Source organism: Gobio gobio, assembly GCF_949357685.1.
Source record: "Gobio gobio genome assembly, chromosome: 22".
Taxonomy (NCBI): domain Eukaryota; kingdom Metazoa; phylum Chordata; class Actinopteri; order Cypriniformes; family Gobionidae; genus Gobio; species Gobio gobio.
Genome location: NC_137118.1, coordinates 39975370 through 39992757, shown reverse-complemented (window position 1 = coordinate 39992757; position 17388 = coordinate 39975370). Strand labels below are relative to the sequence as shown.

At 39.2% G+C, this 17388-nt stretch overlaps 2 protein-coding genes across 2 annotated transcripts; both read left to right on the top strand.

The window, feature by feature from the left end:
• Positions 1–138: 138 nt before the first annotated feature.
• On the top strand, positions 139–8147 carry LOC307118425 (low choriolytic enzyme; the record flags this gene model as incomplete). Its single annotated transcript, XM_079804033.1, has 6 exons — positions 139–198; positions 700–781; positions 1711–1825; positions 1976–2148; positions 7829–7910; positions 8015–8147. 6 exons carry the CDS (start codon positions 139–141, stop codon positions 8145–8147), a joined length of 645 nt encoding a protein of 214 aa, XP_079660159.1.
• A 3553-nt stretch (positions 8148–11700) lies between these two features.
• LOC307118826 (alpha-2B adrenergic receptor) lies at positions 11701–15408 on the top strand. The gene is made up of 2 exons (XM_079804643.1): positions 11701–12279; positions 12399–15408. Exon 2 carries the CDS (start codon positions 12629–12631, stop codon positions 13931–13933), a length of 1305 nt encoding a protein of 434 aa, XP_079660769.1. The 5' UTR covers positions 11701–12279; positions 12399–12628; the 3' UTR covers positions 13934–15408.
• The last annotated feature ends 1980 nt before the right edge of the window (positions 15409–17388 follow it).

Here is a 17388-nt window from a genome sequence, read left to right as displayed (position 1 = left end):
GCTGCTCACAAGCAGGTTTAAGTCCAGGATGAGCGTCAAAGAACCAAACAATCCAAGATCATGCCAAATCGTCAACACTCAAATCCAGCTAACTGAGTTAGCGACATATGAAGAAATGACCACAGATATGAGCTGTCAATGTCTTTAACAGATTTTGAGGACGACTATGCTGTACTGGAGGGGGATATCTTATTACCTGTAAGTTCAAACTATACCTTTATGTTCATAATGTTGTTCACAAGGGACTAGGAGTCATTTAAAGGGATGGTTTACCCCAAAATGAACATTCTGTCATCATTTACTCATCCTCATGTTGTTCCAAACCTGTTCAGTTGCAGTTTATTTCGATATATTGTGACATAATATAATATATTGCTACACCCCTACTAAATACAAACAATGATAAGACCGTTCTCATAGTCACAAACACATAAAAAAACCCCGGAAAGAATGAATAAGTTATAAATTTGGACCTAAACATAGACGGAGTGGGTGCTGAGCTGATGTGTAGTGGTAAACTATTACAAAAATTGGGACTGGATTGTCATAACGTACTGTGATTTAATCAACGGGAAGTATGGTGATGTCTATTAGTTACCTGTTGTGTCTCGCTTTAAACACACGTGACAGTCTGCCCTGACCTGATGTTTATATAAAAGTCCTGTCCTGAGAACCGTTCACACTCTGTCTTTTCTTTAGAGTGACAGGAACGCAGTGAAGCAACTGTGGGGCAAGGTGGATGGAAATTTGTCAGTGCCTTATGAAATTGATCCGGTTCTTGGTGAGTTGTCTTGTTTGGTATATTGTCTGCAGAATATTATACCTTTTGTATCCTCTGGTAGTATAATTTCAAAGGTTAGATCAAAACTCGGCAACAAAAAGAAACATCCCTTTTTCAAGATTCTGTATTTTAAAGATAATTTTGTAAAATCCAAATAAGCTTTCCAGATCTTTTATATTCAAAGTGTTTAAACAATGCTTCTTAAAGTAACCTTTAACAATTATTGCACATTGCACCTGTGGAACAGTCCTTAAGACACTCAGTTTACAGGCAGTTAACTGAATTAATGAGTCACACTTCCAATAACTTGGGACATAAAAGTGACTTGAGAAGTGAAGTAACATCTAACAGCAAGAGCTGGCAAATCTGGCTCGGTCCATGAAAATGAGATGCACTGTAGCATTTAAAGGGACAGTTCACCCCCAAAAATGCAGGTCTCGACCCCTATTGACTACCACAGTACGAAAAACATACTATGGTAGTCGATGGGGGCCGAGATCCGCTTGGTTGCAAAAGTTCTTCCAAATATTCCTTTGTGTTCAGCAGAACAAAGGCATTTTATACAGATTTGGAACAACTTGAGGGTGAATAAATGACAGAATTAATTTTTGGGTGAACTATCCCTTTAAAGCAGCTGTTGGTCACACCAGACACTGACCGCTATTTCCTGATGGCTACTTTTGATATTGACCCCCGCTCCGTTCAGGGACTTATTCCATTTCAGTTTGTCAAATGAATGAGAAATTTGTTCAGTTTATGTCTCCGTCGTTGAATCTCTTTTATTTTCGTACAAAAATTGACACGTTAGGAAGTTTGCTGGACGAAAAGCATTCTTTTTTTTGTTTTGTTTTTGTAATATCAGATGAAGGTGTAGTGGTATTCAAAGGAATGTTTATTTTCTGTATCTGTTTGTGGTTCATGGCCTTCAGTCAACAAGATTGAAGACATTCATAAAGCCTTTAAAATGATCTCTGAGAAGACCTGCATCAGGTTCAGTGAGCATGCTACTGAAACTGACTACTTGCACTTTGAGCCTGGCAAGGGGTGAGTCACAGATTTTAGCCCCCCCCCCCTTTTTTTTTTACTCAATGTCTTTGTCAGGACACTTTCCCCCTAGATTTCAGTCTGGTATTTAAAAAGTCTGTTCTAGTGCCGACTCTTGTGCAAATAAATGGCTATTTTCTGTTTCTAAAGGTGTGCGTCTTTCGTCGGCTGTGTAGGGGGCGAGCAGTCTGTTGTGGTTGGGCCGCGCTGTACGGTTGGGAACCTCTGCCACGAGGTCCTTCATTCACTCGGCTTGTACCACGAGCAGTCCCGTTATGACCGTGATGATCATATCACTGTAATTTATGAGAACATTTCCCCTGGTATGCATACTATTACATACATTCAGCATTTTAGTGCTATCCCAAAAAATCCATTAGGATTGCTTATTGAATTCATTTTATAATTTGGAATCCTAAAAGGGTCAAAGTACCAAGTAGATTCCTCGAAAATAATATTCTACTAGATAAACTGAAATCCAAATGGGAACTTGATGGTTTAAATGCAGTGGGGAGAACAAGTATTTGATACACTGACGATTTTGCAGGTTTGCCCACTTACAAAGCATGTAGAAGTCTGGTACACTTCAACAGTGACGGAATCTAAAACAAAAATCCAGAAAATCACATTGTGTGTTTTTTTTTTTTTTTTAAGTAATTAATTTGCATTTTATTGCATGACATAAGTATTTGATACATCAGAAAAGCAGAACTTAATATTTGGTACAGAAACCTTTGTTTGCTATTACAGAGATCATACGTTTCCTGTAGTTCTTGACCAGGTTTGCACACACTGCAGCAGGGATTTTGGCCCACTCCTCCATACAGACCTTCTCCAGATCCTTCAGGTTGCGGGGCTGTCGCTGGGCAATACGGACTTTCAGCTCCCTCCAAAGATTTTCTATTGGGTTCAGGTCTGGAGACTGGCTAGGCCACTCCAGGACCTTGAGATGCTTCTTACACTCCTTAGTTGCCCTGGCTGTGTGTTTTGGGTCGTTGTCCTGCTGGAAGACCCAGCCACGACTAGGGCTGAACGATTTTGGGAAAAAATCTAATTACTTTTTTTTTTTTTTAACCAATATTGCGATTTAATATGCGATTATTTTTTAAACTCTTTATCTTCTGTATTATTCAACAATACATCATTGTATAGTAATGGTGGAAATCTTTAATTGGTACCTCACGATCCGATTCCGAGAGTCACGATCCGATTCCAAAACAATTCTTGAACTTTTTCCTAATTAATTAATCTTATTAATTTATTAAAAACTTAAAATGTTTTTTTATGATATATGTAATTATAAGCCTTTTAAAATAACTAGGACATTATAACCTTTTAATTAAAACAATTGCATAATAATTTTAAATATATAAACTAATAGCTGGAAAACATAAGCTAGTAAATCATAAAGAGGAACAAAAAAAATATTACAAGCAATGACCAAAGAGTGCTTTCAGTATTTAAGAGTGTCTGAACTGATTTTTCTCTTTCTCAGCTTTACTGTTGTTTGATTATTAATCATGACATCATAGACAGCGGGAGACCTGCGTTCACACTAATGCACAGATCTCTTTTGAAATATAAAATGTTTTTGCCCTGTCTGTTTAAATCATTAAGACATTACTGACGGTGTTTACATTAATTTTGCGTCATAAAAGCATTTTGAGACTCACACAGACGCGTGCTCGCGAGCACTCTTCACAAAACGCCGCGTGAGCATTTGAAATGGAAAGCCTTCTGTCAATGAGTTACTTATTTTTTAATATACAAGCACACTTCATTCCTAACGACATGAATGAAGCCTTCGTTGAGCATTTGTAAGGAAAATACCGGCGGGCGAGAACACACTGCAAGCGTGACATCAAGCAAAGTTTCTCACAGCGCATATCCTGTGCAAAGAAGCCTGTGCATGTCATTGCGATTCGCGCCGTCAACCGTTCCGGACGTTATGAAATATTATTTTATGGTTCGTGTGTGATTGTGTGTGTGTGTGAGAGAAAGAGAGAGATAATGGAAGCAATCAGAATACGGCTGTTTCTAAAACACACAGCGCCACTGCGCACCTGCAGTTAAAATCTAAGCTCAGAATCGATCCAGAATCATTGGAGAGAGAATATTTTCTCCCACCTCTATTGTAGCCTATAGTATGAACAACACAATATTAGATAGATCAAACACAAACAGTTTTTTTCCCTTTTAGGCCAGGCATCTATGTGTAACGTGCCAAGTTGCTTCTTCTGCAGACTTTACTCTCGCGTGTCACGTGACGAGACTAATCGCAGCCTTTGCGGTTAGGAAATCGTGTTTTATCATATCGCGATATTATCGCAAATGCAATTAATCGTTCAGCCCTAGCCACGACCCACCTTCAATGCTCTTACTGAGGGAAGGAGGTTGTTGGCCAAGATCTCACAATACATGGCCCCTTCCCTCAGTACGGTGCAGTCGTCCTGTCCCCTTTGCAGTAAAGCATCCCCAAAGAATGATGTTTCCACCTCCATGCTTCACGGTTGGGATGGAGTTCTTGGGGTTGTTCTCATCCTTCTTCCTCCAAACACGGCGAGTGGAGTTTAGACCAAAAAGCTCCATTTTTGTCTCATCAGACCACATGACCGTCTCCCATTCCTCCTCTGGATCATCCAGATGGTCATTGGCAAACTTCAGACGGGCCCGGACATGCGCTTGCTTGAGCAGAGGGACCTTGCGTGCTTTGCAGGATTTTAATCCATGATGGCGTAGTGTTACTAATGGTTTTCTTTGAGACTGTGGTCCCAGCTCTCTTCATATCATTGACCAGGTCCTGTCGTGTAGTTCTGGGCTGATCCCTCACCTTCCTCATGATCATTGATGCCCCACGAGGTGAGGTATTGCATGGTGCCCCAGACCGAGGGAGATTGACCATGACGTCTTGAATTTCTTCCATTTTCTAATAATTGCAGCAACAGTTGTTGCCTTGTCCACCAAGCTGCTTGCCTATTGTCCTGTAGCCCATCCCAGTTTTTTATAGAGGTAACGAGTTCAAACGGGTGCAGTTATTACAGGTAATGAGTGGAGAACAGGAGGGCTTCTTAAAGAAAAACTAACCGGTCTGTGAGCCGGAATTCTTACTGATTGGTAGGTGATTAAATACTTATGTCATGCAATAAAATGCAAATTAATTATTTAAATCATACAATGTGATTTTTGTTTTCGATTCCATCACTCTCAGTTGAAGAGTACCTATGATAAAAATTACAGACCTCTGTCAAGGGCTGTCAACGTTTTCGCATGCATTGAATTTAAATTTAAAGTCCTCAACGCGTTCAAATTTAACGTAAATAAATGACAGAAGTAGGCTACATGAAGCTGCGTCATTAATGTAATTTTCGTCACTCCGTTAGATGATGTTAGAAGTCTGGATTTTATTACAATCACACTAAGCATCTACAGCACCTGTAACCCTGGTAGGATGAAATTTCTATTCTAACTCTTTAACCCGATTCTGCTTCTCTGTTTGTGATCAGGCCATTTTAAGCCGTTAAACTCTGGGAAAGTGTTCAGTGATCCAGTAATTGAATTCATTCAAACAGTCCAAAACAGCGCTAATGCACAAAGGCCAGGCTGATCACATCAGACTTAATAGAGACTCGCATTGCGCTTTTAGTCAATTGTTCGTTCCAGTGTGTGCTTTGCTTTAAAACAAGCTCTGTCGTAGTGTTTTTTTTTTTCTGAAGAGCACAATTTTGGTGACGTACCGGAGTCGTACAGTAAAGGCTGATTTATACTTCTGCGTCGGACCTACGCCGTATCCTCTACGCCGCAAGTTACGCGTTGGTTTTCATTTATACTTCTGCGTTGTTGTCCACGTCAATGTGCAATTACCACTAGTAGGCAGTTTCCACCGGCATGTTGATGGTGTTACCCAGAGCTGTTGAAAAACCGTTACGACACTCCCATAGACTTCCATAGGAACTGAGGAATGCGGAAGTAAAGCGTGTCATGGAGCGACCAATAGTGCCAAACAACCAATAGTTCCAGCATTGAACCCCATCTATTTCAGTGTATCTCAAGCACACTCGCTGGCAAATTGATGAAATTACTGCATATTTTGAGATATTATGGCATTAGTTGACCTCGCAGGAATATTAATAGAAGTGGTATTTTATGAATCGCGTTACAGTTAATGTTTATTGTTATAATAGATTGTTCGACTCTTACTGCAGTTAGATAACGTGAGCAACACTGCAACTGCTACTATATCCAGATGCTATCGGTCATATTTCAACAGGTTTTAGTCTCTCTGAGGTCTTTCTGTCGAAAGCGTTTCTATGAAGTCCGCCCATTCAAGGAATAACGTATAACGCCTGGATAAAAAGTGTTGAATTAAATTGGTTGCCCTGTTTTTTTTTAAACTCTATTTAAAACTTCTTGGGTTAAATTCTGTATATGCTAGAATCCTTAATTTATATTTACCTTTTGCGTGTGCTTATGTGAGACATAAAATAACATTCGGATGTTAACAACATTCAAATTATAAAAGAAATTACCACTAACCAGTAGATGGCGGAAGAGGAACACTTATTGGCTCATTAGCCTTTTTTTTTTATTTTTTATGAATTTTTATAGATCATCAAATCACTATAACATTAAAATATCTATTTTTGTTACTTTATTTGTACCGAAGTGTTAAATATATAGGCAATTGTTGGGAAAATCACACTCATGAAAAACAAATACTTCTGACTAAACTTTACAATAAATCTTTATTTAAATCGTCTCTGTGCTTTGTTTATGATGAGAGGATTTGTAGATAATGGGAAGATTCGTGTAAAACGTAAACTTGCACCAAAATTCATTCAGCGTTTAGAAACTGTATAAAACTTGTTTTAATTGATTATGGATTCTCATTCCTGGTAAATTAAACATATGACCGTCCATTATTTTCAACAGAAATGCCCGTGATAGGCTACAACACTCAACGCTGTAAAATCATGCACTCGCATGACCCAAATAAAATAACCAGATCACTCAAAAAAAACATTACGTTATCTCTTCTTTATCTCCAGAATAAAATGCTACTGTAAAGCCTAGTCGAAGTTGATGCACATATTGTGTTAATATTTGCCAGAAATTGCTGCAAATATAGTGAAACTGCTGTCTGTCCTGCTTAATCCTATTCAAACAGATTGACAGCGCGGAGTTGTTTGTAACTATTGAGAGCTCCATGAACCATGTGGCGGCGAGATCAAAGTGTCACAACTCTCTTTTTCTATGGCTCTGGTGTAACCCACAGTATCAAGGCAAAGCCGAAGAAGAAGCAGCTTGTTTGTGTTCAAGCGCGTGAGTGTCTGATGCAACAAACCGTGTGCGCGCTCTCGATCACTGATCTCACGCTGCATTCATGTACAGACACACAGTAGACATTCGCGTTGTTTCCACGCACACTCAGGAAGGATAATGTTGGATTTGTCACATGTACGTTGTTGTGATTAGTAATCATAGGTTTATTCAGTCAATGCGGTTGATTTGGGAGGGTTTTTTGGCGTCTCTGTGTGGTCCTGTTCGGTATTGCAGCTTGACGTCTAAAAATGAAAGCAATCTCGTTGTTGCTCTGTACACAAACTATACACTGAATTCTGTATTTTTTTTTTTTTTTAAATGTATTATATAATTGAAGTATATGGACTCCTTATATTTGGTTATTTGATGTAATTTAGGAGTCTTCAATGATCCTTGAAGCTTGCAGAAAATACAGTTTAGTGAGAATCACCCTTCAATCTGATTGTTTACTTTGGATACAGCAAATTATGACAAAATGAATGTTTAATGAGAAGTGGAGTATGATTAATTTCACGATAAGATATATATATATATATATATTTATATATATATATATATTTTTTTTTTTTTTTTTTTTAAATAAATTGTAAATTATTTTATTTTTTTTAAATGTATTTAAGTTGTTAGTATTCATATGTAATTGATGCATCGGTTATTAGTTGTACTGACTGTTTTATTTTACAGTAAAGAGGCACAATTTTGTGAAGCAAGACGGGGACACCCTCGGCCTCAAGTATGACCTGGAATCAATCTTGCATTATGGAAAGTAGGTGTTCCAGTCGACACGTAACCCTGAAATCGGTTGAATGCTATGTGGGTGTGTGAAGTCATATGTATGATGAAACATTTCATAAGTATTCTGTTTTGCAGCAATTATTTCTCTCACAATGGAAAACCTACAATTCAGTCCAAAGCCAGTGGGGTAAAGATCGGCCAGAGGACTCACCTGAGTGACCTGGATGTGCAAAGACTCCGGAAGCTGTACCACTGTGGTCCGTCTTAGTTTGTGCATTTACCATACGCCCAGAAATATATGGATAATAATGCAGGATATGCATTATGAATGAGGAAACATGAATGTAGACCTAGAAATTGTGACTTTTCAATCACTGATTTGCTAAGGAGAGGAAGTGAACTGGATTGATAGCTGTAACTCTAAAAGCATGATGTGGTTATTGATTTGATTTTAGTTTTTTTTTTTTTGTACTGTGGTTTTGACATTGAGAGCTGGTGCTGCTCTTCATGAATTAATCACCTTTCTCCATTTCAGACAAGAGAGAAAAGTTCCAAGCGAAACAACCATGATGCTTCCAACTGCTCTGTTTGACTGTCTTGAATGGTCATTTGTTGAGCACAGAAGAATTCTGAGTTTAAGAGGACAAATAAAGTTTTGAAAAACAATCTGTTGTCTGATTTAAAACTGGTCCTCCAGCCCACAATGCTAGTTCTTAACCCTTAAATGCATACCTCGGGACTTTAGCGACCTGAGACGTCATTCACAACCCTCCTCCTCATTCATTTTTTTTTAAAATTTAGACATCAACCTTCTTAGTATACCTCAATCAATCCATTTTAAACAATATGACAAGAAAATAATAATACAATTATAATTGGATGCCTGTTTTTCCACTAGTTTTTTTGTCGAAGTTGTATAGGGTCGCTAACGACCCGAGGTGTGTAAGATTGTACTTTTTTTTTCTTTTTTTTCTGTACAATAATAAATGGATCTATAATGAAGAAATGAGTGCATTTCACCTTTATTCCACAAGGTGGCAATGTCTGATACACCATGTTGAAGTTTCACTCAAAGTTACGTCCGACTGAAAACGAAACAATATAATCTGCAAAACTTGAAATGATTCAGCGATTTTCTGCTGTACTGAAAACATCAAATATTAGTCACTGTCACTTGATGATGGATCTGGTGAAGGAAGCTGTCAGTGATCAAAATATTGATTTTGAAGACGTTGAAAATGAGTTTTGAGAATATGCGTGAGATATGATCCAGATGCAGATTGTACTGGGAAATGAGTTCTGACGAGGACAGTGATGATGGTATAAAACATCTGCTCAGACTGAACCCTTCCAAGCTCCAAAAGGTAACAAAATATACTTTATTTTATTCTTCTGTAATTGTTACTCTAATATCAGGAGAGTTTTATATTATTGCGGCAGGTATAGATCTATCCATGTTAGATATAGATCCGGGTCGCTAAAGACCCGAATATGTAAGAATGTTTGGGGAAACAGTCATGTATTTAAAGGGATAGTTCACCCAAAAATGAAAATCATAATTTACTCTCCTTCAAGCATTGGCAGCTGATCAATAGAGGGCGCTGGGGCGCCGCCCCCATCAAAATTCCAGAAATGTACATGTATACAAAAATGATATAAAAGTGAAATAAAAATAAAATAGTTTACTCATAAGATGTGCTGGCTGTTAGTAAGAGCCTCAGCATTTAATAAAAACTGGCTTTGATGGGTTAACTATTTTATATGTTCTTCAATATGTTTCATGGGCGAGTGACGCTGGACAAATGGATGTCTATCTGAGTCTAAAAATCTACGGGCAGCATGTGACCTGAAGCTGGTCTCTAATTGATTCTTAAAGATCCTCCTCCAGACGCAGGTCGCTGCGTCCCTGGCGAATCAGAATTGGATGTGTGTTATTTTATCCAATCTGATTGGTTCTCGTCACCTGTCATTCAACTTTCCGCTCTTGGCCACTAAAACGAAAGTGCGTGGGCGACACAGTCACTCCGACTCCGCCAAAACCTTGCTAGGATGATCAGTTTCGTAGAGATGGCAGCAGTTAAACCAAATTCTTTCACAAGGCGTTTGTTGGAAGATCCCGAACCGAACCAACGCGATTTAAAAATCCAGCAGCAGGCCAGTGACTGGGCAGCTGCACTCGGAGCTTCACACGCTTGTTATGAGAAACGTAGGTGGCTGGCTGGATGTGTTGTTAGCAATGCCCTTTATTGCTTTCCCTGTCTTTTATTTCAAAGTGTTGGTACTGAAGTTTTGTGGACAACAACGGGGGTAAGAGACCTCAAATATCTAACTGAACAATGCAAACGTCATGACACTACTGAGATGACTGACTTTAATCAGAGTCATTGAGAAATTTGCTGGCCAGAAAGAAAGGAGAGCAAAATGTATGTTCAAATAGTCAACATGCTAGTCTGTTGTTGCTGTTTTATTTTGTTTTTCATTTCCTCATTAACTTATTTGTGGGAAATGAATGTGTAAAAAGATAAAAGTGAAGACACTGTGTTCTCATTAATGCTTGAATTTAGTCAACATGCATCTTGAGACAGGACTTGAAAACAGGACATGTCCTGGGAAAACAGGACGTTTGGTCACCCTAAGAAATAAGAGTGAGTAAACTGAGCATAACAGAAGCCAATGGCTACTGTCATCTGTCTGCTTACCAACATTCTTCAAAATATCTTGTGTTCAACAGAGGAAATTCATACAGGGTTGAAGCAATTTGAGGGTAAATAATGACAGAATTTTAATTTTAGAGTGAACTATCTCTTTAATGTCATTTAAGTTTTGTCCAGTAGGTGGTAGTCACTGTTCACTTTTTTTATCTTTGCTCTGTCTCTTTTTAGTAGAAGAATCAGGTGAATGTTGCCCAAAAAATATGAGGCACAATTGTACAGACCATTTAATTAACCCCAATTCTATAGCACATTGCACTGTGGTGTTTTTCTTTGTGTTCTTAAATGAGTTAATTTCACCATCATACTAATCACAATCCCCTTCCGTGTCTGGAGAGATGAATATAGTTCATGTGATCTCGTCTTATTTGGTAAAATCAGCCGTGGTGATTCTAGTAAATTGCATTCTTCCTAATCTTTGATTAAGGCCTTGTAAAGAAAGCAAGTTTTCAAAAAGCAAGTGCTCCCGAGCGAGTTGATGCCCTATTATGGTGACATGAAATAGGCCTAATCCACAAATCTTATTTGTTTAATTTGCATAAATATAAAGGGTTAGTTCACCCAAAAATGGAAATGTCATTTATTACTCACCCTCATGCCGTTCCACACCTGTAAGACCTCCGTTCATCTTCGGAACACAAATTAAGATATGTGGAACGGCATGAGGGTGAGTAATAAATGATATTATTTCCATTTTTGGGTGATTTAGCCCTATAAAGTAAACTGTAAGTAAAAGCAGGGGGAATAAAGTTCCAGAAAAGCCTGGCACAAGTCACAAATGACTCTTTAGGGGACGTTCTCACAGAACACATGTTCTCTGCTTCTTTTCCATTGTTTTTTTCCTATGTTAATTTGCTCGATGATGTGTTTGGACGTTGCGCTCGCGCTTTTCACGCGTTGTCAAGAAATAAGTTGAACTGATAAACACGTTCCCCCCGACATTGTGTTTCTTATGTAAAAGCGGTTTCATTTGGAGACACTTTATCTTATCAATGTGAGAAATATGATTGGATTATAAATTGTAAAGCTGTACGTTAGTTCTGAGGAGGAGTAATTCTCTGACGTGACGTCACGACGAGGTTATCTGCCTGGCGTCATGGCGGGGGACACAGAGAGGCGCGCGCTCAGTCAGACTCAGGTCAGTTCATTCCGGTGACCGATGCGCAAAGTTCTATGACACGTCTAGGAAAATAGAGAAATTAATGGAATGGTTTCCTTTTTTATTTCGCTGATACCGAGACCGTCTGTTTTTAAAACATTAAAAACAATTAATTAAAACCTTAATGACGGGCGTTCCTTCATGAATTTGTCTCTGACATGGAAATGTTTATCCAAAGATCCTCTTAATAATGTTTGGTATTTGAGGAACTGTAGTTGTGCCTTGCCTGGTGCGCGCGTTTGGAGATGGTGAGCCTTTTCACGCATCGGGAGACTTTCAGAGCTGTTCGGACAAATATAACCCCACGGAACTACCATGTTTGAATCCGTTTTATGTTTCTGCATTTTGCAAATTCAGTTGCCTAGCTTTTACTGCCTGGAAAAAATGTGTTTTGTGTTGACGCGCTAGTGCCCGAGCGCATCTCCAAGCGCGCGCTGCCTCATTTTTGGACTAAAATCATATCACTACACGAGACTTTTGTATAGTTTGGGTGACTTACCGTGTCTAAAAGCTGTTTGGCTTATTCTGTGGTAAGTTAAAGCCGCTTTTTGTATGAACAATGACTATTTTTTGTAGTTATTCATATTTGCTTTACTTTAATAATTTTTGCCTCTGCAAAAAGAGTAAATTTGCTTATTTATTTTTTAAGCAGACAGACTGCACGCCCCCCTTTGAGTGCAAATGCGGTATTTTGAATAGTTTTTTTTCTCTTGAGATTTGCCAAAGGAAGTACCTGGAGGATGTCGTTCTTTGATATAAAGATACATTTCACCTTCGACAATTTTCTAAAAGAAAGAACGTTTTTGGAAGGATTACGCTAAGAGACAAGTCTACATCAAAGACTACTTTGCACTTCTCTGTCTAGACTGGAACTTAAATATGACATCTCAAAATCTCAGCGCAAATTCCAATTCCACTTATTCCCCTGAAGCCACAGTCGTGTTTGCCACCGCAATGACGCTCATCATGCTCTTCACCATCTTTGGGAACATCCTGGTGATCATCGCTGTCCTGACGAGCCGCTCTTTGCGTGGACCTCAGAACCTTTTCCTGGTGTCCCTGGCCGCGGCAGACATCCTGGTGGCCACCTTGATCATCCCGTTCTCCCTGGCCAATGAGCTGATGGGCTACTGGTACTTCGAATCGTTTTGGTGCGAGATCATCTTGGCGCTGGATGTGCTCTTCTGCACGTCTTCCATCATGCACCTGTGCGCCATCAGCCTGGACCGCTACCTGTCCATCTCCCGGCCGGTGCAGTACGCCACCCAGCGCACCCCTGGCAAGATCAAGGGCGCCATTTTGGTGGTGTGGCTCTTTTCCGCCGTCATCTCTTTCCCCCCACTGGTCTCCATGAATAAGACCCAGGATCTGAAGGATGGGGACGGCCCACAGTGCAAACTCAACGACGATGTTTGGTACATCCTGTACTCCTCCATCGGGTCATTCTTTGCCCCGTGCCTCATCATGATCCTGGTGTACGTACGCATCTATCAGATTGCCAAGAAGCACACTCGATGTCCTCCAGGAGAGCCAAGAAAAGACGGCGCATGCGGCGTCCCGTCGGGAGGGGCGGTGCAGAGCGGCAAAGGCCAGGGATGTGTTGACCCTGCGAATGTTCCCAATCTGGCTGCCGTAAACCACCCTCAGCCTCCAATAGAAAGTCGGCAGCAGATGAAACGCTCGAGGAAGCGCAAGGACAAAAACGAGGACAGCTCAAGCTCTGGCTCGGACGTCGAGGTACTAGGAGGACATAATGCCAACGGGACGACCTCCAATGCGGGGGCGCTGGAGCCCGGCCACCAGACTTCCTCACCAACCCAGGCGTACCAGAACGTCGTCGCTACGTCTAAGGGTAGCCAGCTGGCCTGTTCCAACGTGAAACCAGCAGGAACTCCGAACACCAGGAGGAAAGCCATGATCGTCCGCGAGAAGCGGTTCACCTTCGTCCTCGCGGTCGTCATTGGGGTTTTTGTCATCTGCTGGTTCCCGTTCTTCTTTTCCTACAGCTTGCAGGCCATTTGTCCAATAGCTTGTAAACTCCCGGATGCACTTTTTAAGTTTTTCTTCTGGATCGGCTACTGCAACAGTGCCCTGAACCCGCTCATCTACACCATCTTTAACAGGGACTTCCGTAAAGCCTTCAAAAAGATTCTGTGTAAAAAGTGTAAGGACTGTTCTTTCTGAAAGCGAACACCCCTGAAAAGCAGTTTTATCAAGTGAAGTGTTATTTGATGTTTCCTCTAAAGGTGAAGACACAAAAATAGTCCAGGTCATATTTCACCCCAACTATTTCGCCTATAGATTTCTAGCAATGTGACATAAAAAAAAATCTGGCCAAATCCTGTGTTTACTGAAAGTTTTACTTTTTTTCCTAATTACTTTTTTTTTTCAACAAGAACTTTTTTTTTTTTAAATAAGAAATTATTGTATTTCTTATGTGCAAGTCTTATTATACCACACAGACACATTTAAATTTAAGAAGCTGTAATGAAATTACTTTCTGCATTTCATTAAATCTGTAATAGATCTAGCTTCTGCAAACAGCAATCCTCTTGTTTTCTGGTCAGATAAACTAGCATATCAGAAATCCTTTTTTTGTGTAAATCAATTTGCATGTTCATAATTGCCTTTATAAATGTCTTTGGATGGAAGGGTTTTGGAAAGAGAGCATATGGAATATTATTAATTTGTCGTTTTAGTTGTCAAAATGTCACGATGCAAAAATGCAGGACCGTTAAGAATGATTTTGTGTTTAAGCGAACGCATAACTTCCAGTTTCTTTTTATTTTGGGGTGAAATATGACTTTTATATCAGCATCGGCACGCATTCCATTGGTTTTTGCGCTTTATCAGCAGAGGTGCCGCATCAAACATGAGGAACTCTCGCGATTGTGTCTCTTTCTGGAAACTCGCTGGCCTCCAGGGTGTTGGATGTGACCTTTCCAGTGTACTTTCAAAGACAATGTGGCTCTTTCTTGGAGACACCTCTGGCTCCGCTGCATCGTGAGATCGCAGAGCTGTGTTTCAGAGAGCTTCACCTCTGGGAAAGCACCAGAGCACTTAAAACCCAAGAGAGGCTTCATTCTCTGGGGTGAGAGGAAATGCACAGCAAGATGTATGGCTTTATCTAGCTTTAAAATTGAATCCGAACACCCTCTGTTTACATTAAAAGCATGGTCTTGACTTGTCTGTTTTTGGTTGTTTTCAGATTTTGACTAATGAATGACATGGATTTCCTGGATAAGGTCTCTGTTATTGCTTAATTTGATGGATTCTGATTGAAAGTAATGGCCGTTGTGTCTGCAGTCTGATGCTCTGGGCTATCAGAACCTCTCCCAGTGTTTTTTTTTGTGTGTGTGTAAAGAAGAGAATGGGCAATTATGTAAATTACTTGTGCACTGATTAATGCCTCCTGATAAGATTTTTTATTATTTTTGTGCTGTCATTAGAAGGCTTGTGCGCTTTAATTTCGCTTCTAAATGATATCAGTGAGTGTGTGTGTGACCATGTGAGTGCAGAGAAGTGGAGCTAGGCATGTACGAGCACGTCTTTGACAATAAAACTGCTTCTCTACATTTGGTTCCATTAAGCCCCCTGCTGAAATGAGCTGTGGTGTATGTATTTGTGAAAATAAATTTACATTTGAGTCATCTACATATAATTTCTGGCGACTGGTGTGCAAGTTGCTAATGTATCTTTGCAGATTGTTTTCAAAAATTCATGACAGCTGTGTGGGAAGTTTTGCTGGCTGTCTATTGTGTGGCTGGATTGGACTGTGACAGCCAGTGATGTTAGTAAGTTTTATCTTTGATTTACATTCTTATTGTTGTCTACTAGATTTCTTGGAACCATCAAATGTCATAATCCAGAGTGCCATAATCTATATGTGGGACTATCAATATTTACAGTTTTTCCAGTTCAATTTAGTTAAATTTATAATTCATATTGCATGTGTGTGTAATATATTATATATATATATATATATATATATATATATATATATATATATATATATATATATATATATATATATATATATATATATATATATATATATATATATATTAGGGATGCAACAATACAGTTAGTCCACAGTTCAATACATACCTCGGTTTTTAACCACGGTTTTTGGTTCGGTTCGGTTCTGATGGCTTGTCACATACATTTTTTGTTATTCTATTCTTAGGTGACAGGAACAGCAAGAGGTTAAAGAGAAAAAAGACTATTTTTTTATTGCAATACTCTTTCTTTATTTTACTTAAAAGAATTGAAAAACCTTACTTAAACTTAAAACTTTACTTAAAAAAAACCCTTGTGCACATTCCTAGTGTATTGGATAATATAAAATAAATATATATAAAGATTTACACTGGCAACTCAGCTGTAGCATTTAAGAATGAAATTAAACGAATGAATGTAAAAATAAAACACTACATAGACTTCACTTTAAAATATACACTGATTCTTAGCTACTGTATTAGTTTTCAGTCAAGAGCAGTGAGTGATTTTCTCTGTATTTTGTTGTTGTATTAACATTAAAGGGATATTTCACTCAAAAATGAAAATTCTGTCATCGAGAAATGAATACAGGTTTGAAACAATATTAGAGTGAGTAAATAATGACATCATTTTATAGGTGAACTGTCCCTTTAAGGACCGCGTGTTCACTGCCCTGTTGTCAATTTAAAGCAGCACTAGGTAGTGTTTGCTCTCGGGGTCCCCCTACAGTTGGGAAACAGTATTGTCCTCTACTACTGTCGTAAACTCGGTCATCCTACATCAGGGGATGCATCGCACGTGCATTTGTTGACATGACAACCATGATAGCCCTGAACGCTGCAGGAATTCACATGCAGGTGTTCTGCTTGCGTCGCGTGTGAAATGTCTTCATCTCAGGTACAGTGGCATATGTTTCAGCATGTCATATGAATATTATTTCATGGGTTTTATTTTTTTCAAACGCCAAATGATCGCGATGCTCACGTTTACAAGCCAGCGTCATTATAGTAGCCTAGTCTATTGGTTACCGTTTTACAAAATCTATATGATACTTCAGTTCAATGTTTGAGTGGTAGGTAATAACCATATATCGTCAATATTATAATATCAAGCTACCCTAGATGAATCTGCAAATTTGAAAAATCGATTTGCATTATAGCTTGAGGCAAGACAAATAAACCAATATCACAGACATGTTAGGTATCCTAAAATATGATTTTGTACGTCTTATCATATGTATTTACTTGCAAGAATGTAGCCCCTCCTCCTCCAGCTCACGCCAACGAGCAAACGCTGGCCCAATGTTGATCCTCGTCCTGCCTTTAATCCGATCACTTTCTCGTTTCCTCTTTTTGCTTTCCTCTGACAAAACCTTTGCTTTTTTATTTTTCTGTGCTGCTTCGGCCATGTCTATAACATTCGGCAAACAAATGATAGTTTGGCTCGCACGTCCGAATTTAAGGAAGTGAAAGGTGGTGGAAGTGACGTAATGCCGTAAAGCAGTCGAATTTTGTAGTTCTTTTTTTTCTCGGGTTACTACCCGAAACCCGAAGTTTAAAAGTACGATTAAAAACGATACAGACACCGTCAGGCTATGGCAGACGTGTCATTCAACCTATTGTAAGTCGATGTATCATCAC